The sequence below is a fragment of the Archocentrus centrarchus genome, chromosome 20 (genome assembly GCF_007364275.1).
Source record: "Archocentrus centrarchus isolate MPI-CPG fArcCen1 chromosome 20, fArcCen1, whole genome shotgun sequence".
Taxonomy (NCBI): Eukaryota; Metazoa; Chordata; class Actinopteri; order Cichliformes; family Cichlidae; genus Archocentrus; species Archocentrus centrarchus.
This window is the reverse complement of record NC_044365.1, coordinates 13,282,659-13,307,584: the sequence shown is the minus strand read 5'-3', so window position 1 is coordinate 13,307,584 and position 24,926 is coordinate 13,282,659. Positions and strand designations below refer to the sequence as shown.

Here is a 24,926-nt window from a genome sequence, read left to right as displayed (position 1 = left end):
AGCATTATTTGCAGTGGTTGGATTGAGCAGGTTCCAGATCATTATGAAGCTCGGGCCATTTCCCTATCCGCACTGTTAGCAAGACAACTTCTGCTACAGTCCTGGAAGTCTGAGACGCCCCTGATGTTTGCCAGGTGGCTGAAAAAATTAGGAAGCGTGCAGCACCCAGAGAAAATCTGGTTACCCATCACCAGTCTGATTCTTGAACTGAACTCAATCTCTGATGCTCTTATAGATCAACAACATGGTAAAGTGTTGTGAACACTTGAAACACATCTAATCATGCATTTTCTTCTGTCTGTGAGCTACTATCATTGTTCTTTTTTGCTGTTTTGTTTGTTCTATATGTTTGTATTTTCTAAACTTTAAAAGCTATAATGGTAAAATTAGGTTACATTACATAAACACATTTGGTTAACAGAAATTAGCCTCTAAGTTTTCTCTCCTAATGTACAGATTACAGTTTAATTCGCAAAGTAAAATGAAACAGGACTTTCAGCCAACATAACCCACTAACATGAAATTAAAAAGGAAATGTGTTTTGATATTAAACAAATAAAAAGAGAAAATTGAGAAATGTTTAAATGGAAAAACAAAGTTTGGAGTTTATTATGAAATTATGGGAAAATAACGAGCCTTTCTTGGTTTAGGTAGTGAGGCAGACCACATAAAAGTAAGAAATGTGCATGAGTGTGTGCGGCGGTGCCCCGGGTTGTTACACAGCAGTATTTGGGGTGGCGCGCCTGTCGCCCGGCTCTGCTGCCAGTCAGAGGCTGCACAGAGATGGCTAGGGAGCCGTAGCAGACTGCGGGCCTGCTCGGCTGTGGATTTTACCGACAACCGGAACGCCAGAGCACAGCTGGGACACAGACTATAGGAAAGTAGCGGAACAGCGAACAAGGTAAAGCACCGCTGCTGATGTAACTTGAACCATTTCGAGAGACTTTATCACAGTGTTAAAGTATTTCTTCATAAGTCTGTCTTTTATACGTAGCCAAACTGGCTAGCTTTGTGATGGCGGACAACTAGCCAAGATGCTAAGTAAGTTACTCAGCCGCTAGCGAGCAGCTAACTTGGCTAACTTTGTTAGGCTAGCTCGCTAAACGCTATAACACCATGCACAGGTAAAGATTAAGCAAACACGTTACATTTTCCAATAATGTGCACATACATCACCTGGTTTGTCAGATAGACATAACCATCGTACAAAGGATAATAAGCTAGCGTTAAGCTAGTTCCACTAAAATAAAATTGTCTTTTTTTCCCTCACTGTAGCTAGCTGGCTGCCTTATTGACTGCTAGCTGGCCGTCTGTAGCTTTAGTTGTAGACTAGTGCCAGTATACATTTAAATGTTTTTATTAAGGAGTAGCTGACACATATTGTACGTATGTGTGACTGGTGCAAATAAGGTGTAGGAGGTATCCGAAGGCCAGAAGTTGCCTATTAAGTTACACTTTGTGAGCTAATGCTACTGTGTCAGTAGATCTTCCCAAAGTTAACCGAGTTAGTGTTATGATCACTATATTATGTGTACATTGAGTGTTGTTAGCATATGGCCTGCGGATAGTTCAAAGGTGGCATCAATCGTTTTCTTTTTTACACATTAATCCATGTTCCTGTTTATAAATTCTCCTGAAAAGCAACTATCAGCTTTTAGAGGTGTTGGCATTTCTAGTCTTTGAGGTCTTTCTCGGGTCATAAACAGTCTTTAACACAGGTAAACATGAGCCTGACCCGAGGACACTGCTGTTTATTTCAGTATTGCTGCAAGTTAAGTTCTTCTGTGAATATTGGCTGAACATGTAACACTTGCACAGTAAGTCCCTGGCTTTAAAGACAGAGCTCTGAGCCCCACACAGGGAATGTCAGAAAGCCCGTGTTTATGTGGACTCAGCTAACACCTGATGGGAATCCCTGTCAGTAATGATTAGGCCCACTTGCCTTCCATTTCCCTTTTGTGGGCAGGCTTGGTCTCACTGAGAAATGGTCTTTCATGGCTGAGTTTGTTTGAGTGGCTGATACAGGTTTATGTTTTTACAGTATCTGCTATTGTGTTTCAGGATTCTTAGTGAGTGTCTTGCTGTCTCTCTGCTATGAACAGAGGTTTAGTATTTAGGCTGTCACATGCTGTGAATCCATTGGGAGGGAATTACTTACAGAAAAGTGTCTGTTAAAGCAGCATTATTTGCTTGCTGGCTCTAAAATATGCTTGTATTTGTGCTCTCACTCACTTGCAAAGACACTGACCTTTGCAAAGCAAGAAAACAGCTGTGGGTGAAATTAGGATTTGTAGCATGCTACTGTTGTGTAAAACTAGTGTGTTTTGCCAACACAGACTTTAAAAAAAAATACACCTCCCAGACTTTAAGATAAATGAGAACTAGGTTAAAGATGGTTATAAATGCAACCTTTAAACATTTTTTACTGTATGCTGGGGCAGTGTAAGAATACTTACTGTCTCATTACTTTAACAAAAGATAAGATTAGATATGCTGTATTGTCCCAAAGTTGTAGTTGTAACAACAGCACAGCAAATATCAGATGACATTAAAGAGGCTCAGTATAACACTGCAGTGTGTAGTGCAATAAAGTAGCTTAGCATGTGTTAAGTGTTGTGAAAGTGCAGTATTGAAATCAGTTAATGTCAGAGAACAGGTGATGCTCTGTTAGACAGAAATTTAACATGATGATTTCTGTCAGGTAAAAGTGATGCGTATACTTTATGTACATTTATGCTTCAGTTGTGCTCATGGTGTTCCCAGATGTGTTCCAGTGTAGACGGGAGTAGTACAGCGGACCTGTGTGGCCATGTTTAAATTGTTATATGTATCATTAGGTCATAGGAAGACGAACAATGCATTAGAATGACAGCAAAGTTGGTTGGGTTTTAATGTTTAATGTGTTTTAATAAAGGACTCTTCTTGGCTAAGTGAACACTTAGAGTAACAACTGTAGTTGCCAACCAGTCAAGCAGATTTTCTGTCAACCAGCCTTTCCTGTGCAACCTTTGGCATAAAGCGGGCACACAATCAAGACAAGTGTCAAAATACAAAATGCATGTGTAGCAGTAAGCAGGGTACTGCTGTTTTGTAAGCAACTCTAACCCTGTGCTAACACTGCTGGTGCCCAACATATTAAAAAATAAATAACAGTCCTAGAGCAATACAAAGAAAACTGAAGGGAACCTGAAAGGTTATGTATTATTTTTGAAAGTTGCACATTTAACCTCTGAATCCACATCTGGGCTCACCTGAATATCAGGATGCTACAAATAAATTATTGATTGGCCCTTAGACTTGCTATTGAATTTTTAAAAAACAGATATTGAAAAAACACTACATTTACATGGTAAGCTGAAGTCCTTGGTGCCTATTAGTTGGGAAACTAACAACTTTTTAACTTGTAAATTTCTTTATTGACTTGTTAAAAACATTTGTGAAAATGTTATTTTAAAAAACAAATATAAATATCACCAATATATGAAATATTGGTGATATTTATATTTGTTTTCTAAAATAACACTAAAGCACTAAAGAGCACTAAAAAAGTTGACCACTGTGGTTTGTTTTGGAGCAAGGGGGGGTGATGTCATCGGCCAAAATTCTAATTTATAATATCTCAGAAACGAAAGCAGCACAAACGAAAATTTTAACGGCACAAACGGAGTACTAGAAAAGTAGACCACTCTGGCTTGTTTTGGAGCAGGATGGTGACCTTTGGATGACCTTAAAAATAATCTTTAATAACTCAGAAATTAAAGCAGCACAAACGAAAATTTTAATGGCACAAACGGAGCACTAACCTCAGTCTGTTTGCTGGAATTTTTCACGTGGGTGGGGTGTCAGCTTCATGCAGCTATAGAAATAATTTGTCTGACCTTTACTGAACTTGTTGTAAACCACACATTTTATGAAGAGCTGGTGAGCTGTTGATGACTTAAAGACAGAACAGTTATAACATTTCTGCTGGTCATATTCACATACTTATTTAGTAGATTTTCCCCAGCTGACTGAAGCTGTATGGGGCTGCAGATTCTCTCTGTGTTGCTTAATGGCTATACTGTCTTTTGCAGGAAGTTGTGTATGACTAATGTGCTGACAGTGTTTTAGTGTCCAGAAGTCGTACATCAATTGACTTTCCACTCAGCCCAACTCTGAGAAGCCAGTCCTGCACTAGCAGCTGTAACTAGGCATTAGAGGCTTGTCAGGCCTTTGAAAATGTGGCAGTAACTGAAGTAAATTGTTAGATTTGAATTCTGTTTGTAACACACTAAACATTTATAAGGTGCTACTCGGAAAATATTTTAAGTGGCAACAATAAATAACAGAGCAGGGTCTCTCCAGTGAGTCTCTCGTCCCACTGGACTCCAACCAGACTGTCTTGACTTGAGTTGATATTTCTTGCTCTGCAACCTCAGTGAGCTGAAGGGATTAGTTCAAGTGGCCTTCCAGCTCACAGTAGATCTCCAGAGCAAGGACTGGTGTCACCAACTGCAGTCCAAGCTGATGGTGTTGGAGTCTGTGTGTCCACATGAGACACCCTGGAGCAGCAGCTTAGTGATACTGACAATTGTTTCTACAGCGACATGGTTAGTGAGCTGGCTGGTAGGAAAACATGAGCTGGGAGGATGCGGGAATAGTGCAAGGGTATTGTCTGCTAGGTAATTAATTGCAGATGTTGTCATTGTCTTGTAACAACAAATAAATAAAGCTGGAATGAACTGCTAAATATACTTGAGTGGGCATTAATATACTTGGATGGCCCACCCAAGTATATTAGCACAAGATATACAGCTTCAGTTCAGTTAACCTTAATCAGGTATCTTAATCAGGTCAGAGTTCAGACTTTGTTCCGCTGCTGTTTCTACCAGCTTTGATCAGTCTCCTAAAAATATCTGCCTTTCTGTTTCAGAGGAACCATGGGACACGGAGTGGGCTGAACCAGAGGCTCTAGCAACACACACCAGTTGTGAGTATACATGATTTTTTTTTTTCTTTTTCTTTTTTTTTTTTCCTCCCCAATGTTATTCCTGTGTAGACTTATAATCGGAGTTGGGCACCATTCACATTTGAACTGATGCAAGTACCAGTACACAAAAAAAAACTTTGGCAGTACTTTTTTCTCCCCCTGAAATAACAAAAATATAACTTCATTTGTGTAAAAAAATAAATAAATAAGCATTCACATATATTTGAAGTACTTTACACCTTACAGGAAGTAAAAGTTCCTCCTACCTCTGGGGCACAGTGTGAGAACGCTGTCTCACATGATTCGAGGGGAAGAGTTCTCTCTTCAAATCTCGGCCAACTTTGAATTTCACATTAGAATACTTGGACGTGCATTTTCTGCTTAAAGTGTAGCCAAAGTTGCAGCTGCTTTGGACTCACCATCGCCCTGGCTGCGTTGGACTTTAAAAACTGCTGAGGTTACATACACTTGCTTTCTCACCCAGATGAGAGATAATACGCTTAAAGAGGATGTTGATTAACTTTGGACTGCTGTAAGCTGGTTGGACCTCAGCCACAAACCTGTCATTCACAATAGGCAGATTTTTTTTAAATTTCTCCGTATTTTTATTGAGCCATTTCAGAGTTCACGTGTTTCTTTTGTGAATTGACTGTATATGTCTTGTGTGGTTAATATTTGTGGGTTTTAAGGTTTCCCACTGTGGTGTATGACATGGCCACGGCCTCGTCTAGAGCGGAGACTAGCCATAACCACAGAGGAACGTCACAGCTCCATGCCATTGGTGAGTTAAACACAAGTGTCAGTAGCCTCAGGGTGTTGTCACTCCCACAGAAAGCTTACGTTGGAATCCTCTGTGTAATTTTCTGTGTGAATACTTTTTCCCCTAACGCGATCAATAATGTATCACAATTTATAACCTAATTGCTCAAATAAGAGCGTCACCTTTGTGCTGTAAAAAATAACATTCTTGATTGTAGCTGTTTTCAGTGTTCTTTCTCTCTTCATTTTCTCTCCATCAGTTTCCTGTGCCAAACTCAAGAGGAAGAAGAGTTCCCTTTTTGGGACTGCCATTTATGTGGAGGTGACAGCTGAGGGGGAGTCGCGGCACACCAGGAAGTCTCATAGCTCTTCTAATCCTAAATGGGATGAGAGGCTCACGCTGTAAGGAGCTGTAATTTTTCTGTTCTGTGCAACTGACAGCATATAGCATGCTGTGTGTGTTGTAGCAGGTTATGTCTTTACTTTAATGTCACAGTGAAGTAGTTTTCTTCTTCCATCTTTAGTTCTTTAACAGCTATGTCCATGCATAATGTTTCCAGAAAAAGCGTTCCCCACTATTGGACCCTTTTTTCACATTTCTGTGGTGCTTTTTTTTTTTTTTTTTTTTGTTCAGTATTCCTGTGCTGTATTTAATCAAAGAGAGGTTGTTATAAGGACAGGAAAACCCTGATGTATCTGATTTGAAAAGTATTAAACAAAGGCTCTAAAAGTTCTGTGATAACACATATGTATCATTTAAAAACCCCTAGTCCTTTGTGTGGTCAGACTGGATTAGAAAAGCTCTATAAATGTTGCTTGATTTACCATTTAATGGAGTCAGCATCGTGAACACGGCAGACATTTACTGCTCTCTGGCTTCCGACTGGCTCAGCCATATGTCAGAAACATGTCGTTGCAAATGCTAATTGGCTTGATTGGGTCATTATTGCTGACAAGACAGAGTGCTGCTGTGTTTGTGTTCTTGTCTTTGCACCGTGGATGTTTTGCAAGCTGTTACGGTTCCGATGCAGTCAGACTTTAATCCTCAATGTTCTTCTTTACACTGATATTCACAGACCTAAATACAGTTACTGTGCTGTATATTGTTCATTTTGAGGACTGAAATCAAAGGGAGGTGTTTGTGCTTAGTACATTGGTTACTCAGCATAAAGGACAAGTTATTGCTGAGTTGTTGGTTTTTTTTTTTTTTTGTTTGTTTTTTTTAAAGGGGGCGGAGGTGTTGAAAAATAGAGAAACTAGATAAATGAGAAGCCTCAAAATGATAGTTTTATTAGTTTTTTTTTTTTTTTTTTTTTTTATATATTTTCCTGGGGTGGGGCAGACATACTGTGAGGAGGAACTGTTTTTGATTTTTAAATGTTGTACTTATTAATACGCTTAACGTCAAATCAGCTCGTCTCCCTTTGCTCTCCTCACTGCTAATTTTATTCATTGGTTTTCTAATGAATGCTTTGAAGATTTCAGAGTTGCTCTTGAAATCTCAGAATCTGGATCTGCTTCAGTCACAGACTTTATATAAAATCTGTGAGTGAAGCAGAATATTTCAATAATAAGAGCCTTTTTTTTCTTAAGTCTTCCTAGAGTAAAAAGAAGATTAAAATGCTGCCAGTGTGACCTTCTTATTTTACTTTAAAACTATATTAAAGTAAACTTTTAACTGCTGGTTTTCCTTCTGTGATTACATAATTACCATATGTGTGTATATATATATTTTAGGTTTTAAGAATTACATGCATTTTGTGTGTTTGTTTCTAATTTTTCTAGGAATGTAACACCACACACACAGGTGGATTTCAAAGTATGGAGCCACCACACCCTGAAAGCAGATGCTCTGCTGGGCAAAGCCACGCTGGACCTCACTCGAGCCTTGGAGCAGCATGACAGAAAATGTATGAACAATCTTCATCATAAGTGATACAAATGTAGAAAGTGTAGGGTGTAATGTGACTTGTTGTTTAGTAAATATAGCTATAGCAAACTTATGATGGCATCAGTGTTTCTCCCAGCTCAAAGTCCACATTAGGCTGAGGCAATTTGTGTTACATTGCTCAACAAAAGTGTGCACATTTTTGCTGTTATTGATGGTTATTTGAGAAAATAAAAGTATTTTATGCTTGAGTATATTTAACCCCACTTAAGAAAAACAGGTTCAAAATGTGATTATGATGCTTTTCATTTTCTGTTGGAGAAGCCTAAAGTTTTTGTTTGCAGGAAACTACTTTTTGGCACATGACCTGATCTTTTCCTGTAAAGATGTAAAAGTATAGTGTCATGCCATTGTATTTTTTTTTTTCCCTTGACATATTTGTAATGCTGTTGCTAACACTATCCTTGCTTTTCCTCGACAGTAGAGAATGTGAAGGAAGTGCTGAAGCTGAGTGTGGAGCAGAAGGGGGTCACAGTGCCCATGGGGGAGCTGACTGTGTACCTAGATGGACTGACTGTCACTGACCAGGAGGATCTGGCACCACTTACCAATGGCAATGCACCAAATGGCTCCAGTGAGCTCAGTATTTATGTTTGGGGTGGGTGATTGAAGGAGGGTCTGTCATCTCCAGTTACCACCTGTGAATGTGAATAAACAAGGAAATGTGCATACAGAATGAATTTAATATCTCCAGGCTAACATTGTTTTCTTAAATCTTCAGAAGTCCAACAGAATGGTGATGCCATCCATGAAAACGGAGACTCATCTTCCTCTTCCTCAAGGGCTGCCAACAGGTAAAACTGAATAAACACAGCAGTCTTTTTTTGGGATATTTTATTTTCCCCCACATGTTGTAGTTCACTTCAAAGAAGATTTTTGCCTGCATCTCTTTGCCCTAAATGGTTCTTGCTGTTTAATTACTGCTTCTAATAATGGAACATGCTTATCCTCAAGTAAAAGAATGCTAACAGACCGATAAGTGTGTTAGCTTTGTTTCAATACAGTAAGCTGCGTTGGAATACACTAAGCCATATTTTTCATTACTGTTGATACTCATATCCTGTTTTTTGTTGGCCCTGTGAGGTCTGCGTCTTGTCTCTCTGTGTCTTGCAATTTCTCAGTCCAGACTGTCCCCTCTATGCTTTAAGTTCTCACTCTGGCTGCTTGTGCCAGTCTTATCTGTCACACTGGAAAAATGCCCTTCAGTGAGCCTAACTGGCTTTTATTGGAAAGCCACAAAAAAAAAAAAAAACACTTCTGCTCATCACAGCAGATGGAGGGGTGGTTATGAGGTTGTGGCTGCCTGGCTTCTCTCTGCATTGCAGTTTCTGAGAAAACTGCAAGACACAAACAGTGGGGTATTTAAAGCTGTTCCCACTTCCTGGGAGTTCCAGAAATGTGCAAGTACACAGACAGACTGCAGGCATAGCCAGCCGAAGGACAATTGTGGTGGGCAGAAAAAATTTTCTCATGTCATTGTTACCTAAACAGTGAAACCCTAAACAAGACAGTTAAAGCAGCAAATATGTAGAGGATTTTTGTTTCAACAATGTGAATCTAATTCTATCTTTAACCAATAATTTGTAAATATGTTCCTTATAAAGGTTATTTTCTGCATAAAGCAGGAATAAGCAGAAAAAATAAAGACTTAATTTGAAGTGTAACATTAATCAAAGGCAGGATGTGCTAAAAGGATGCCACAAGAAACCGTGCTTTAGTGTGTGTTTAAACTGAAAATGCTGCTAAATTACTGATTCCTGAACAGAAGCACATTTTTCACAGCAATTTGTTTCCTTCAAATCAGTGAAAACAGCAAAAATGGCAAATGTTACAGTTGTGGAAGCAGAGAAGATGACTTAGCTGAGCAGCTTAAATGCACAGACATTTGTTACAATGTCACCGACTGCTTCAACAGCCTACCGTAGACTGTATAAAGCATGGGTTGAAAAATGAAGCCAGTGTGGAAACTTCATTCTATCTGAATGTCACCAGATGGCGATAGCTGTGGTTGCACAAAGACTTCCACTCCTACAGAAGTCTGTGGGAAAATGGCTGTAAACATTTTCCTGCTGTGTTTATGTGCTTAGTCATTTATTCATTCATCTACATATTAAATAACAAATTTAGTCTATTTTGACCATACTGTATTTCAGAATGGAGGCTTATCCGTGGTGTGCTTATTGGCTAGCAACTTGTGATTAACAAGACATTAACCAATGAGCAAGCAGCTCCAGTCAGACCTGCTCCTCCTCATCATATCTTCTTGTTTTGAAACCAATATGGTGATGATTAAAACATTTAATCTGAAAAGAGGACTTCAGAAACCAGTGGATGATGTCACTGTAGCTACGTCCATCTTTTATACAGTTTATGCATCGTACATCTTTTTATGATATTTTAGTGCTTTTGTGTTAACACAACTACAGGCAGTTCAGACTTGTTGAGCATTGAAGGTGATCAGTACATTTTACTAGATTTAAATAGCTGTTACTGTTAAAAGGGATCTGTGTTATTCCAGACATTTTTCTCTCTTGCCTGTGCCTTTTTGTTCTTTCCCTCTCAGTTTGTTTCCACTTCTCCTGAAATGATCAAGTAGAGGAACTATTTCCTGTGGGTCTAGTAGTGCCAGGTTTTATAGCTTGTCAAAACACATAATAATGACTGTAGGACTGTGATGCAGTATTGTTCAAACTGTGCATGTTTTCCTACTTTTTTGTGTCTTAGGATCACGTCTACTTGCCTAAAGCAAGTATTTAAAAAGTGTTTAAAAATCTGTTGGCATCACAATAGATTTTGAGTTTTAAGCATAGGGAGACATTTCATGGCTTACAGATATGCTGCCTAGTTTAAAAAAAAAAAGGAAAAACTTTTTAATGTGAGTTTCCTGCATTCGTGAGCTTTTCTGAGTTTTCCTTATCGCTCAACGGATGCCCACCTCTCACCAAGACAAAGCTTGGCCTCGACAGCAGGTTTTGCAATGGTCCCTTTCTGTTGGCTCACAAAAGAGCCTCTTTAGCTGTGCTCATTACATCACTGTACCATCCTATTATGGCCTGTTGCCCCTACAAAACAATCATCTCAGTGTTACAAGTCAGTTTCTTTAATCTGATACCCATGCATACAGTGAAATGGCACACAGTAGCTCCTCATTATGCATAAATCATATTTCACAAAATACATTAACACTCTGTTTTATCCTAAAGCACAGTGAATGGTACAGACTTGGGCCAGAGGTCAGGTTCCTGTTCGGCCTCCAGTGGTGCAGACGTTCAGGTGCCTTCCAGCTCCTGCAGCCCTGCTCTTGTTCATGCTGTCAACGGAGACTCCACAACCAACTCCACCCCTGTCCACCAACCCTCAGACAGCGATACAGAGAGTAGGATGGGTGAGTTTGTTACAAGGGTGTAGGTTTGGTATTAACTTTGGTGGGGATATGAACCCAGTGCCAACCCCCCAGCGCCGCCTTCAGATCAACATTATTTTGTTTTACAACATATTTTGCTCAGTTGTGTTCTACCAATAGTCAATCTCAGTCCAGACTTTTAAAGTCTGAGGTTCAGAACTGTAGTAATTCAAAAAATTAATAATATGCTATGAATAAATTAGCTCCCATCCCTCGTAAACAGAAGTAAAACACATCCACTGCGTTAGGCTGGCAGTGACAGGGGGAGCAGGTGATTTTCTGTGTGATCTTTAACTACTTTTAGAATGCTAGTTCAAGCTATGTGACTGATCTAATGGTAAAACAACACGAGGTCTCTAAACTTTTCTGACCCATGACAGGTTACAATTCTAATTCACAAGATAATTATCTGAATTCTGATTGGTTGTTGCTATATTATTGCCCTTTTGTTGTCATCTTGAGTCCAGAGAAGGGAGGGTGAGGAGGTAGTGGCAGGGTTCTGGCAAAGCACAGATATGATAGAGTGCTGTTAACCCTTTGTGTACTGTGGAGCGAAGAGTGAGGTTTTTTGTTTGAGAAAAACAAACAAATAATCAGAAATATTAGTAGGGACATGTCCCTACTCTCCCTACCTAATTCTGTGCCCCTGACATGTTACATGTGCACAATACTGTAATTTATGTAGTTTGAAAATATTTGCTGAATAACTAGAATAAGCTGCTGTTTAAGCCCAAGTCAAAGATTTAGATAATACAGATAATTATTAGCCCACCCTGGTAATATTTGATGCCTGGTATGTTCTCAGACCACCTCAGGTTTATGTTCTCCATGGTTGACATGGAACTAGTGAACACTAGAGAAGAGGAGTAATTACATTAAGGGAGGCCTGTAATCTGCTGCTGTCAGCACCTCTGTCCAATCTCCTTAGAGAGAAAAAAGAACAGTGAAGTGAAAGCAGAGTAATGCAGAGGGGGAAGCAACACTGAGCCGAGGTTGATGACAGAATATTAATTTTTTTTTTTTTTTTTGGCTGGCATAGCTTATCTCTTTCTCACTCACACATGCGCGCACACACACACACACACACACTAGCAGTGTTGGTTCATTGATAATGCCACACTTGTGCCTTCAGCATAAGAGCACTATAGACTACTTTTGGTGCAAGAAAAGTAGCCCAGGGTTTTCATTGTCTAAAAATTTGGTTTCAGTTAATAAACTTAGCATCCATTTTGTGCCCAAAAATTCCAGTTCTTAGTAGATATATTTACATAGAGATCCTCACTGAAGATACACTTGCTGTCATCTGATCCATGTTCTTTCTCCCCTTGAGACATTGCTGGTATCAAGCCATGGATGGTTTGAGTCATACAAGTAAACAACACTCTTGTCTTATTGTGACTTGCCTGCAGTTAATGGGGAGTCCTGTGATGCTGCTGCAGGGCAGTCGTCTACTACAAGAAGTGATGTGCTGCCCTCTGGAAGTGACCATGAGGACTGCATTCAGGATGCTGCCCTGCCAGACTCTGACACAGCACCAAATAGCACATCTCAACCCCTACCAACGTCCACATCATCTTCAGCCTCTTCTGTTGCTGCTAAACCTGCTGATGGGGCTTCTGCCACTGCTGCTGCCCCCTCTTCTTCCTCCACGTTCACCTCTTCAAACCAAGGGGCCACCACCATCACAACGTCCTCCTCATCATCCTCCCCAGCACTGGGAGAAGCAAATGCTTCAGGAAGTGGAAGTGGTAGCTGTAGTAGCAGTGCAACTGTAACTACAGATGGGGCCAAGCCCAGGCAGCAGGCCCCCAATGCTGGAGCCTCAGATCCTCTACCACCGGGGTAAAAGCTCCTCATTTCCTGATTAACATTACAGCATTTTTTTTCAAACACCTAAACACCCATGCATTTACAGCACGCAGCAGTTTGTCTACAGGGAGAGATCAAACTAGAGTCATCAGAGCAGTTTTACCTACTTTAGTGGCTGTGCCAGGAAACCTGTCATTTCCCCATTTTTCAGTCATCATATAAGATGAAATTTGTTTTGAAAGCCATAGGAAACTACAACACTTTGCTGCTTGTGATGATATAACCTTATTGTACTGTAACCTTTGCAAATTTTCAGACCTAAACACCTCACACACACACAATAATAATAATAGTGACACTGGCCAATATTTTTAAGCTTTTGTTTGTTTAATTTTGCATCTTTTAGGTGGGAGCAGAGAAAAGACCCACATGGGAGAACGTACTATGTAGACCACAACACCAGGACTACTACCTGGGAAAGACCACAGCCACTACCACCAGGGTGAGTCTCTCTCTTTGTCCTGCTGCCCTCTTGCAGGGAAGGATCTACAACATAATCAGCTTCACCAGTTTGAGGGTTTTTTTTTTTTTGTTTTTTTGGCCTTGTTTTGTTTGTTTGTTTTTACATAGGTAACCATAATGCTTTATTTATTTCTAATAGTTTTCAACCACTTTTTTTTTTTTTTTTTAATATGTAGATGTTAAGTGGTGTTTTTTTTGTTTGTTTGTTTGTTTGTTTCAGTTTATACTTCTAAGACTTGCAAGTCTCCATAGATTCACACATTTAAGCTACTTGTATGACTGTGTTATAAAGTGTTTAGAAATATGAACATAACTGAAGAGCCAACGATAAAACACCCGGTTGAAGTGTAGTGGCGCTTTCTCCTCCAGTTCAATTATTTTCAACATCGAGACTTGTCAGGATGTATTAACCCAGATATGCAAAGAAAATTAAACATAGACTTATCTTGCGATAAGGTCAGTTTCAGTAACATCAAACAGATCATTTCTGTTATGATTTTTGTTTTACAGTTGGAGAACTTGAGTCTATTTAAGCACCTACATGTCAGTTTGGGGAATCAATAATAACTGTATGTGTTTCTCCATTTGTGCCATCCCATCTCCTTCGTTCTACCAGTTGGGAACGTCGAGTGGATGATAGGGGGAGGATCTATTATGTGGACCACAACACCCGCACCACCACATGGCAGCGTCCCACTATGGAATCGGTGCGCAATTTTGAGCAGTGGCAGAGCCAGCGCAGCCAGCTGCAGGGAGCTATGCACCAGTTTAACCAGAGATACCTCTACTCTGTAAGACTGTCATCGCCACACCCACTTTTACTCTTACCCACTTACTTTTCTTTGTATTTACACACATGCAAATGTATTGCCCATTTAATTTTTCTGCTTAATAATTCAGTTCGTCACCTTTTACTGTGGAATGATTCCCTATAATACTATTTAAACATTTATTATTCAAGTAACTTAGATGCCCCTCATTTAAAGGAGAGGCTCAAATACATTCAAAACAGTGAGATTTCGATTGCATTAATGTTCGTATGTGCACCTCCCTTATCCCTTAGTGACATTTAAGGCCCTTTCACACCGGACGAATGTTTCGTGCGTTAAAAATATTTTTCGGACTCTCCTGTTCTTAATGCAGCCGTTCACACCGACCGCGTCATTTCACAGGACGAATTTGCGGCATTTATTTTTTCAGATCAAGTTCGATTTTTCTGACTTTCGCGAGCGAACAAACAGGACTGACCAATCAGAGTGCTGCATTTAGCAGCATGCGAGGTCATAGCTCAAAACACGAACCGATGTACTGAATATACAGTGATGTGGGAACAATAAAATCATAATATTTTACCTCAGACACACAGCTACATGCTGCTCCGGGTCAGTCGGCTCTCTGAAATTATCCTCTGCCTCCTCACATGTGATCCCAACTCTGCCAACAAGAGCTCAAACTGTCCCACTGACATCCAGAAATTTGAGTGAAAGCATCCGTGATGCAGCTTCAGCTCCGTGATCAAACCATGAAACTCTCCCTGCTGCTGCTTTCTTATGAGTTGGATGAACCCATAAACTCTGTTTCTTCCTTCTCTTGTTTAGAAACATCAGGACCATTACATCATCACTTGATGTCGACTGCATTTTTTTTTCTTTTCACCGTGCGTTATATAGGGAGGATTTAGTCGCAAAAACGCAACGCATCCGGTGTGTATATAGGTTACACGACAGGTTCACATCCGAAAGATTCAGAATTTCGTGTCGTTTTTACGCAACACATCTGGTGTGAAAGGGCCTTTACAGTGCAAAAGCAACTCCCAGCATTAATACCTAGGATAAAAATGTAACTTTGCTGACTAAAGATGCTTTCTGCTATCGTTTGTTTTTTATTTATTTATTTTTTTTCCACTTTATGTAATCTGTGCACCATTAGCTCAGCAGACCACATGGATACACTCAGCATTCAGATTTTATCAGCTCGTCACTTACCCAGTACTACAGAAAACAGAACAGACATCAGTGCCTTTGATCACTTTAGGGTGCATGTAGGATAAATGTAGAAATGTGATGCCCAGCTAAAGTCAACTTCAAGTCTTTGCAAGATAGTTTTTGTCCTCTGTAGTTTTACAGCTGAATTGGAAGTAAAACATTACCGAGTTTAGAGATTAAATCAGCTGTGGTTTCTGTGAGTTCATCCCTAATTTTACCGTGTCCCTTAGCTGCCTCAGTAGACGGGTTGTCATCACCTTTATCACCATGATGAGCTCAGGCATTCAAAAGACTAGCTATTGATGATCATTTTCCTTCTTTCCATCCTTAATCTCATCTCATTGTTTGGGGACTTTTGTTTTGGCTCAGTACACTGTTTGGCACCCAGCACAGCTGATTTAGCCTAAAGGTGAGAACAGGAACTTAATATGTGAGAGGCTGGCCTATATCACATAAGTGATGTCGTCTTCATTGACAGTGATTAGTTTACAGCACAAATAAAAAGCCAAGTAGCTAGAAAGCTCCTACCAGTAGGCAGCTACAGAGGCCACTTTCAGCATCAGCACATCAACAAATTTTTTTCTTTTTTTCTTTTTTTTTAAAGAATATATTTTTATTTTATTTTTATGGATTTGCTACCAGATTTGTACCTTCCTAGTGCTTCCCCAATGAATGTCTATGTGTGTGTCCCTTGTTTGCAGGCATCCATGATGTCTGCTGAAAATGATCCTCTTGGCCCATTGCCTCCTGGTTGGGGTGAGTTCAGATTCTTTTTTTCTTTCTAAAAGCAGTGGTTGCTGTTAGTGGTGCCAATACTTAATGTTCTACAGTTGCAATGGGAACTTGGAGTACATCAGCAGTTGTTGATAAGAAAACAGCTGTGCTAGGTTTCTACATGTGCAGAGAGGGAACAACCTACTTGGCAAGTAGGTTGTTCCCTCTCTTGTATTGCTAGAGTCCTTTTGGAGGCCACGCCATTGCTTGGGGATCCTTGCTCCTTTTTGTTGCTGGACAGTTCTTTGTGTCAGTGGCTACATGTTTTGGATCTTTATCATACTGCTGAATGAAGTTGGACCAGTCGGTCACCTCTCTTTTGGTGTTTTGTGCTAGAGCTGGATATCTAGTGTGACTTAAACTTTTGCAAAGTGGTGTACATATTATCTATTTCTATGCCAGAAGCTTTTTGAAACTTTAATATGTAAATGTGTGCATATTTTGAATATACCCAAATTTGTTTGCCTTTAAATAGCCACAGTTTCCCTACCCCCCCCTTTAAAATCACTCCTTCAGTTCTTGCTATTATTTTGCAAAGACTGTGACACCTGGTGTCCATTCTGTCTCTTGCTTTGATACATTATATTTGCTTTTATATATTTCAGAGAGGCGCGTTGACTCCAACGATAGAGTGTACTTTGTCAACCATAATACAAAGACAACACAGTGGGAAGACCCTCGAACCCAAGGGTGAGTGCCCGGGGACAAAAACACTACACAAACTGTAACAGATGTGGCCTTTAGGGTTCAAAGCATCACTAGTTGTGTTATCTTTATTTGTAGCCACACATTGACTAGTCTATATAAAAACAGCACTTTTCTAGCACAGCATGCAGCAGTTTGTCTACAGGGAGAGATCAAACTAGAGTCATCAGAGCAATTTTACCTACTTTAGTGTCCGTGCCAGGAAGCTAGACCCATCAAACTTCACACATTTGTGCACTGACTTTACTATAACAGCGTGTGTGTGTGTATTTATTATTCTTTTTACTGCTGTTTTTCAATTACTGCTTTTTGTCGTGAGCCAAATTGCAGCCAGATATTCTGAAGCATTTTGTCCATGTAGATGATTTCTGTGTTCAACAGCTGCATATGTACATTTAACTCTGTGTGTGTGTGTGTGTGTGTGTGTGTGTGTGTGTGTGTGTGTGTGTGTGTGTGTGTGTGTGTGTGTGTGTGTGTGTGTGTGTGTGTGTGTGTGTGTGTCTGCAGGCTACAGAATGAGGATCCTCTGCCTGAAGGTTGGGAGATCCGGTACACAAGGGAAGGGGTTCGCTATTTTGTGGATCACAACACCCGAACCACTACTTTCAGCGACCCACGTACCGGGAAGTCTTCTGTGTAAGAACGCCCTTCAAATTAATTTACTCGTTCCTGGGTTCTGTATTTCATTTCATAACTTTCACAGTGCCAGAAGTGATTTTGCCAGGTACCTGAAAAGCTGCAGCATCCTGTGCTTGTGTATTGTTTTTAGTGGATCCAGATGGAGTTATTTTGGGATGTAGTTGATATACAGATAGCAGTACATTGGGTAGGAAAAAATGGATGTTGATTCAGAAGAAATGTTTCCCATTGGTGTTCACTTTTATTGTTTTGGTTCACACTTGGCCCTTGAGGAAACCTTGTAATTTTTTTGGCATTTCCAAATGTATGCCTAAAGCATGTTTTATATGCAGGGCAAAGACTGAAACACAAATGTATGCAACTATTCACATAGAAAGCTCTTCTGTTGCATCTGTCAGTTTCCACATTTTCACCTTTAACTCTTCTGTTCTCCTCAGCACCAAAGGCCCTCAGATTGCATACGAGCGCAGCTTCCGATGGAAGCTTGCTCATTTCCGCTACTTGTGCCAGGTATGCATTTCCTCTCGTTCATTCTCTCACTTTCTTCCATTTATTTACTCGCCCTTCTAATTTCCTAATCCTCCTCTAATACATTTGTTTTCTCTTGGCTCCGCTCAGTCTAATGCTCTCCCAAGCCATGTGAAGATCACTGTCTCCAGGCAGACGCTGTTTGAAGACTCCTTTCAGCAAGTAAGTGGGTCCTTCTGCTGTTGTATTCTTTCTGTTTAAGCTGATGTTTACAGCACACAAGTTAATATCTTACCTGATGTTGTGTGTATTTGCGAACTGTCTCTTAGATTATGGCCCTGAAGCCTTACGACTTGAGGAGGCGACTGTATGTCATCTTCAGAGGCGAGGAGGGTCTAGATTATGGTGGCCTAGCCCGGTAATAAAGACATTAAAATAACATAATTTGAACTTTAAAGAATGACAAAACATATTTGGGTGTAAACAGTAATTGATAATGTGCAGCTCATGTCTCTACATCTCCTCTTTTCTTTACAGAGAGTGGTTCTTCTTGTTGTCCCATGAAGTGCTGAACCCCATGTACTGTCTGTTTGAATACGCGGGCAAAAGCAACTATTGTCTTCAGATCAATCCAGCCTCAGCCATCAACCCCGACCACCTCTCCTACTTCTGCTTCATAGGCCGCTTTATTGCAATGGCACGTTTACACGCTTCCCACACACATTAAAAGCATGATGATGACACAGATGTTTATATACTGGCCAGTATTTAATTTAAATAATACCTGGTCAAGCCATTTGTCAGGCTACAATTGGTCACATTATGGAAATAGTTGTTTCAAAATCATAAGAAGAGAGCTTGAGAGAGAAATTCAGTCAGTGTTTGAATGTCTGAGTGTTGCTTTCATAGCCCAGTATTTATTTATTTTTGTTACTGTGCAAATACACTGAGACTGTGCACAATCTGTACAGTCTTTCAGATTGACCAGCAGTGAAAGAACTTAATCTCCTCTCGATTACCCACAGGCACTTTTCCATGGCAAGTTCATTGACACGGGCTTCTCTCTGCCTTTCTACAAACGCATGCTGAACAAGAAGCTGATACTCAAAGACCTTGAGTCCATTGACCCGGAGTTCTACAACTCACTCATATGGATCAGGTAAATTATCTCTTCTGTGTGAAAGGCCTACTATATTGTATCCATTTGAAAGAAGAGGGTCATCATTGCACTTGATACTGTGTGGCGCCTTTGAAGAGCCACAATGTGTGCTCTTAATTGGATTATTTGGAAAGTTCCCTTTTCTTGACTTTGCTTGGAATATCTCAGGGTTTTAACCCTTATTGAAGAACTTACCTTTTCAAGCAAATTTGTTGATAGAACAAACTGTGGCGTTTATTTAGGCTGGCCTAATGGAGAGCACAGAGAAGATATGAAAGGGTTTCTCTTGGAAATCTATGTACAAATTAAGCTTGTCAGTATTTTTGAAACAAGACCGGAAGTAAAAGGCAAAAGTGCATCATTTCTTTATGGTCCTGAATACAATGAACAAACTGACAGTGTGAATAACACCTGCAGTCAAGTTACTTTGATGTCTACTGTACGTTTCAGTAGGTTTTACGGTATACAGACAACATACAATGCCCTCTGTCTTTTGTCCTCTTATCTGTAATGCTTTGCACACTTTGAAAGTGTCTTAATCACCTGGGCTGGTTTCCATTTAACAGCTACTCCTTGGCAAAAATTAGCTGGAAGTAAGATGATCAGTTGTTTTGTCAAGGTAGTGCTTTCATACAACTAATGTATTCCACTAACTGTATTCTGTGTTTTGGCAAGAATTGCTGAACTTGCAGTTTGATTAACCATTGTGCTTTACAGCTGGTTCGTGAAGTGTGCATTACTGCTGGAAAAGCATTACAGGCAGCGACCTAATGCAATGTCAAGAGTAAAGTGTAAAACATGGCAGCATTGAAGAAACTGAAATGTAGATCGCATTTGTTTATCAGTAATGTAGAAAACAGGAAGAGAACAACAATGAAAGAAAACCAGAGACCATCTTGCAGTAGGATTAATCAGCTTTGTCCCCCTATTTTATTTGCCTTTTTACTCAGTTGTTGATCTGTCCATTCATGCTTGAACTTTTACTCAGTTCATCCAGCTTAAGTCTTTCAAATCCCACCCCTCTCCTGTAACCTCAGGTGTGCTTCAAGACTCTGTCCTGGTGCCCCTCCTTTTCATCACTTACCTCCTTCCCCTTGAAAATGACAATTAATTTTGTCATCGTTTTTATCTTTTTAGGTGGTTTTAATTTAGTTATTGTCTCGTTTTCGTCATGGAAGAAAAGGTCCTTGGCGAAACCTATGACGAAAATATTTCGTCAATGAAATTAAGACTGCAATGGGGAACAGAGCTTTCACCCACTCTGCACCCCAGCTATGGAACACTCTCTCCTGCCAGACATTGGCAATATTGACTCTCTTCATATCTTCAAATCATGACTGAAAACTTACCTGTTCCAAATTGCATACTTGCTTTAGTTCTTTTGGTCATTTTAGTTTCTTTGTTTGTGCTTTTAGTGGTTTGTCTTGTTCTCACCCCTGTAAAGTGCCCGTGGGTGTCATGAAAGGCACTTATAAAAAAATTATTATTATTATTATTGCTGCTACTACTGCTGCTACGTTGGAAGAAAACATTTGTACCACAGAAGCATGGAAAGAGGACAGTTTATGCGCATACAAAAGCCAACATAAGAATATCGCAGATAAAAATCAAGAGTTCAAAACAAAGAGCGCACAAACACATTAATAAACTTAGACGTTGTGTTTAAATTCCATTGTACTGTGGAACATCTCAGTCTCGTCTTTCCTCAGGGACAACAACATCGAGGAATGCGGTCTGGAGATGTATTTCTCTGTAGACATGGAGATCTTAGGGAAGATCACGTCTCATGACCTCAAACCCAATGGTGCCAACATCCAGGTCACTGAAGAGAACAAGGAGGAGTACATCAGGTTCACAGCCACTGTTTTACCATTAGAGCAAACAAACAAAAAGCCTCACTTTCAATTATCATTTAAAGCGGTTTATTAGTGAAACATATGGAGTAAATTTGTACTGTTTGGCTTGCAGTCTGATGGCAGAGTGGAGGTTCTCTCGTGGGGTGGAAGGTCAAACCAAAGCGTTCCTCGATGGCTTCAATGAGGTGGTTCCACTTCAGTGGCTTCAGTACTTTGATGAAAAGGAGCTGGAGGTGAGCACTTTTGTCTGTTTTAACTTAATGCTAAGTTATACTTATTACTAACTTCATAACCAACTTACTACACACTACAGAATCTTTTTGATTAATCTTGTAAATCACGGGTGTCAAACTCTATCACAGAATGAGCCAAAACACAGTCTAAGTCGCAGGTCAAACAGGATTACCCTTTACTGAACAGTCTAAAACTGAAAATATTTTAATCAGCAATATAAATTTGAATGACCAAACACATTTAATAAAATATTTTTCCTCAAAAATAACATCAGGGAAAATGAGAACATTTCAAGCTGATGAAAATTTGCAAATATCTGTTTTTATGTAATATCAGAAAAAAGTCCAGAAACAAACTATTTAGTTTTCTCTCCTGTTCTATTTCTTTCTTACTTTCCATGAACTGACAAACTTCCTCAGGCAGCTCATTGCACATCACCAAATTCAGAAGCTATTTCCTCCAGAAAAGACCGAAACTGCTGGTGATTTAAACCTTTGCCTCTTGGAAAGTTATCGTGCTTATGACCCATTCTGTCTTCAGGACTTTGCTGTGCAGCGTTTTTTGGTGTGTGACGCAATGATGCACTGTCAGCTCAGCTGTGCAGGTCTCACCTCTGCATCTTCTCCCACATTTTTTTTTCCCCCTGCACATCGCAGGCGGGGAAAAGAGAGACACGAATTCACCTCAGATGTCAGCGAAGTTTCGTTGCCTCCCACCTGTGTTCAGAGTTCACTTTTTGTTTGGCCGTTTTTGGGGGTCAGGTTAGTTTAAATGTCACTGTAAAAAATGTTTTTATCTGCTGATCAGTGTGTCATTGGCAACGCGGGAAAACGGGTTAGTGCACAGGTCTTGATCTGCACGGCATCTGTTGCAGTGCATAGTGGGATTTGTAGTACAAGTAGTAGGAGCGCTGTTTACTGGCAGACAGTTAATCATAGCTATAGTAAATTATCTCGCGGGATCCAGCCCGCGGGCCTTGAGTTTGACACGTGTTGTAAATGAAGCCGTACCCACCTAAAATGATATGTTGGTTTTCTCTGTAGTTGTGAGAATGACTCTCCTTTTTTTTTGTGTGTGTGTGTCTGTGTGTGTTATCCAGGTGATGCTGTGTGGCATGCAGGAAGTAGACCTGCAGGACTGGCAGAGAAACACGGTGTATCGTCACTACACCAGAAACAGCAAACAGATCATCTGGTTCTGGCAGGTACAGTCATGGACAGTGTTTTTGTTTTTTGTTCTTGTAGCTCGTTTTAAACACGTCATCCTTTGGTGAGAGATTAACTTCTGTCACCGTTAAGCTAAATAAAGTTTGTTCAGTTGGGGTTTTTCTTTGTCTCAAAGTAGCAGTGAAATAAGGTCTCAGTGCAGAATTTGATCAAATAATTGAACTTTGGTTAAGTTTGTTCTTAATGTGTCAGTATTGCTGTAAGTTCCCTTTGTAATCTATGTGCATGAAGGCGAGTTGGTTGTACATAATCAGTGATGCATGTGTGTGTGTTTCCCTGCAGCTGGTGAAAGAGGTAGACAATGAGGTGCGACTACGGCTCATGCAGTTTGTCACTGGAACCTGCAGGCTTCCTCTGGGCGGCTTTGCTGAACTCATGGGTCAGTGAGAGACGGACACACAACATGCGTACTATAAATGTTGTTTGTTTTATTCATAATTCTTTTCTTTTTTTTTTTTTTAACCCTTCTTTCCTTTGCATCGCAGGAAGTAATGGACCGCAGAAGTTCTGCATTGAGAAAGTGGGGAAAGATACATGGCTCCCCCGGAGCCACACGTGGTGAGTGCTCGACCTCTGACCTATGTGGGATTCTTTTCTTTCTGCCTGACCACTGCGTCTCTTACCGTTGTGCACTAAATTTTAGATCAGTTTACCACCACAGGTGCACTGAGTTCATGAGAAGAGGTATAGCTACACGTGATCTAAGCTGTTTAACCCTTTGAGTACTTTGATTTTACCTTTTTATATTCACCCTAAAAACTGTTAATTTTGCCTTGTTTAGTATCTTTTTTTTTTCTTCTGCACAACCTTACATGTATGATTGCACAGTTATTTTCTTTCATTTTCACATACTGTATTAACACATTGGACCTAAAATCACACAAAAAAACAAAAACTCAGAGAAGACAAAAAAAACCACAAACTTGTAACAATTTTTAGAACAAATAAGTTATAATTTCCAAAAACTTATGTATTAATTTAGCAACAACAAAGCTATACATTATAATGTAGGCAATGCCTCAGCCAATTTTGTTCAACTATTTGCAGAACAGTCAGGTGTCCCAATAAGATGCCACACAAATTATTTGTGCCACTCCAAAAACCAGTTCCTTCAAATGCTAAAATTTCTTAAATTTGAAAGCTTGCTATCGATATCGCTGTCTGTGACTTCACATACAAACATAATGACAATATACAGGAAAAAGCAGTCATAAATTATTGATCATAAGTCTGGTTTTACTTAGTCTATCAACACAATTTAAAAAGTGGTATGTAGTTTGAAGTCTGCACTTTTGAAACAAGTTGAAACAGAGACTCAGGAGTGCTGCGACCTGCTGCTATGTCATCTTAAATCAGTGATGTCATTTGGACACGCCAGTGTGTTCATTGACTCCAGGACAGGATCCTATCGAGGACCACCCGAGTAGCAACCTGGCCAGCGAGCCAGCTAGTAGGGGAAAACGCAAGAAGGCTGGTTAGGAGTGTCTGACTATTCAAAATAAGAGGGGATTAATTGACAGGTTAAACACAGCCTTGGTGAAACTTGACATGATTTTGACAGCCTATCCCAGCTGTCACAGGGCGAGAGGCATGCTACACCGTTTACAGGTCGCCAGCCTGTCGCAGGGCCAACACAGAGACAGTGAACCATTCACACTCAGACCAATGGGCAATTAGAATCACTAATTAACCTAACCCCAGTAACTGCATGTCCTTGGACTGTGGGAGGAATGCGGAATATCTGGAGAAAACCCACACAAACGCAGTGAGAACATGCAAGCTCCACACAGAAAGGCCCCGGCCAAGGTGTATTTGCCCCCAATGGTTCAATGGTATTTTTTTGCTTATTGCAGATCTGATGAAAACAGTTTTAAAAACTAATCTCTGTTCGTCTCTTACTCCCTTTTCAGTTTTAACCGTCTGGACTTGCCTCCTTACAAGAGTTACGAGCAGCTGAAAGAGAAGCTGCTCTTTGCCATCGAGGAAACAGAAGGATTTGGCCAAGAATAGAGGGAGGGGTCCTCTTCTATTTCCGTTCCTCCCCCATCGCTGTTTGTTCAGCCAAGAAAAACAAACTTCAAAAAAATTGCACAAGATAACCACCACTGTATATAAGCTATTTTGACATTTTAAACCAAATCCTAATTTGCTGCATCATTTTTGCCGCAACCCTCTCCCCCCAGTCCCTATATATCTAAATATATATCTATATAATACACCATCATGAAATATGCAAGCATTTCAGCATTTTGCTCCTCTATTCAAAAACAGAAATCATTGATATTTTTTTAATTTCCTTCCCACTGCTGGCTTTTAAAAAGAGACTGAAATTGTTTTTGAGAGGATTTTATAGAAAAAGCACTGTCTTCTTTTAAAGCTCTAGTTCTATAGAGCTTTAAAAGGCTAGGGTAGAGCATCGGGGTCTGGTGCCTGAAATTCTTGTTCCTGTTGGACCCATAGTAATTTTGCA

General features: G+C 40.0%; 1 protein-coding gene across 2 annotated transcripts; it reads left to right on the top strand.

Moving 5' to 3' along the window:
* Positions 1–775: 775 nt before the first annotated feature.
* On the top strand, positions 776–24,926 carry wwp1 (WW domain containing E3 ubiquitin protein ligase 1). Of its 2 annotated transcripts, none has more exons than XM_030756503.1 (25): positions 776–901; positions 4,913–4,969; positions 5,659–5,750; positions 5,989–6,130; positions 7,514–7,638; positions 8,098–8,250; positions 8,398–8,470; positions 10,880–11,061; positions 12,489–12,921; positions 13,295–13,390; positions 14,027–14,201; positions 16,097–16,151; positions 16,775–16,859; positions 17,382–17,510; positions 17,951–18,023; positions 18,132–18,203; positions 18,311–18,399; positions 18,519–18,678; positions 19,007–19,140; positions 20,850–20,990; positions 21,109–21,229; positions 22,330–22,434; positions 22,739–22,835; positions 22,942–23,014; positions 24,367–24,926. In XM_030756503.1, exons 3-25 carry the CDS (start codon positions 5,681–5,683, stop codon positions 24,464–24,466), a joined length of 2,883 nt encoding a protein of 960 aa, XP_030612363.1. In that variant the 5' UTR covers positions 776–901; positions 4,913–4,969; positions 5,659–5,680; the 3' UTR covers positions 24,467–24,926. The 2 variants fall into 2 exon arrangements, with proteins under 2 accessions (XP_030612363.1, XP_030612362.1); XM_030756502.1 differs by having other exon boundaries at positions 8,098–8,274.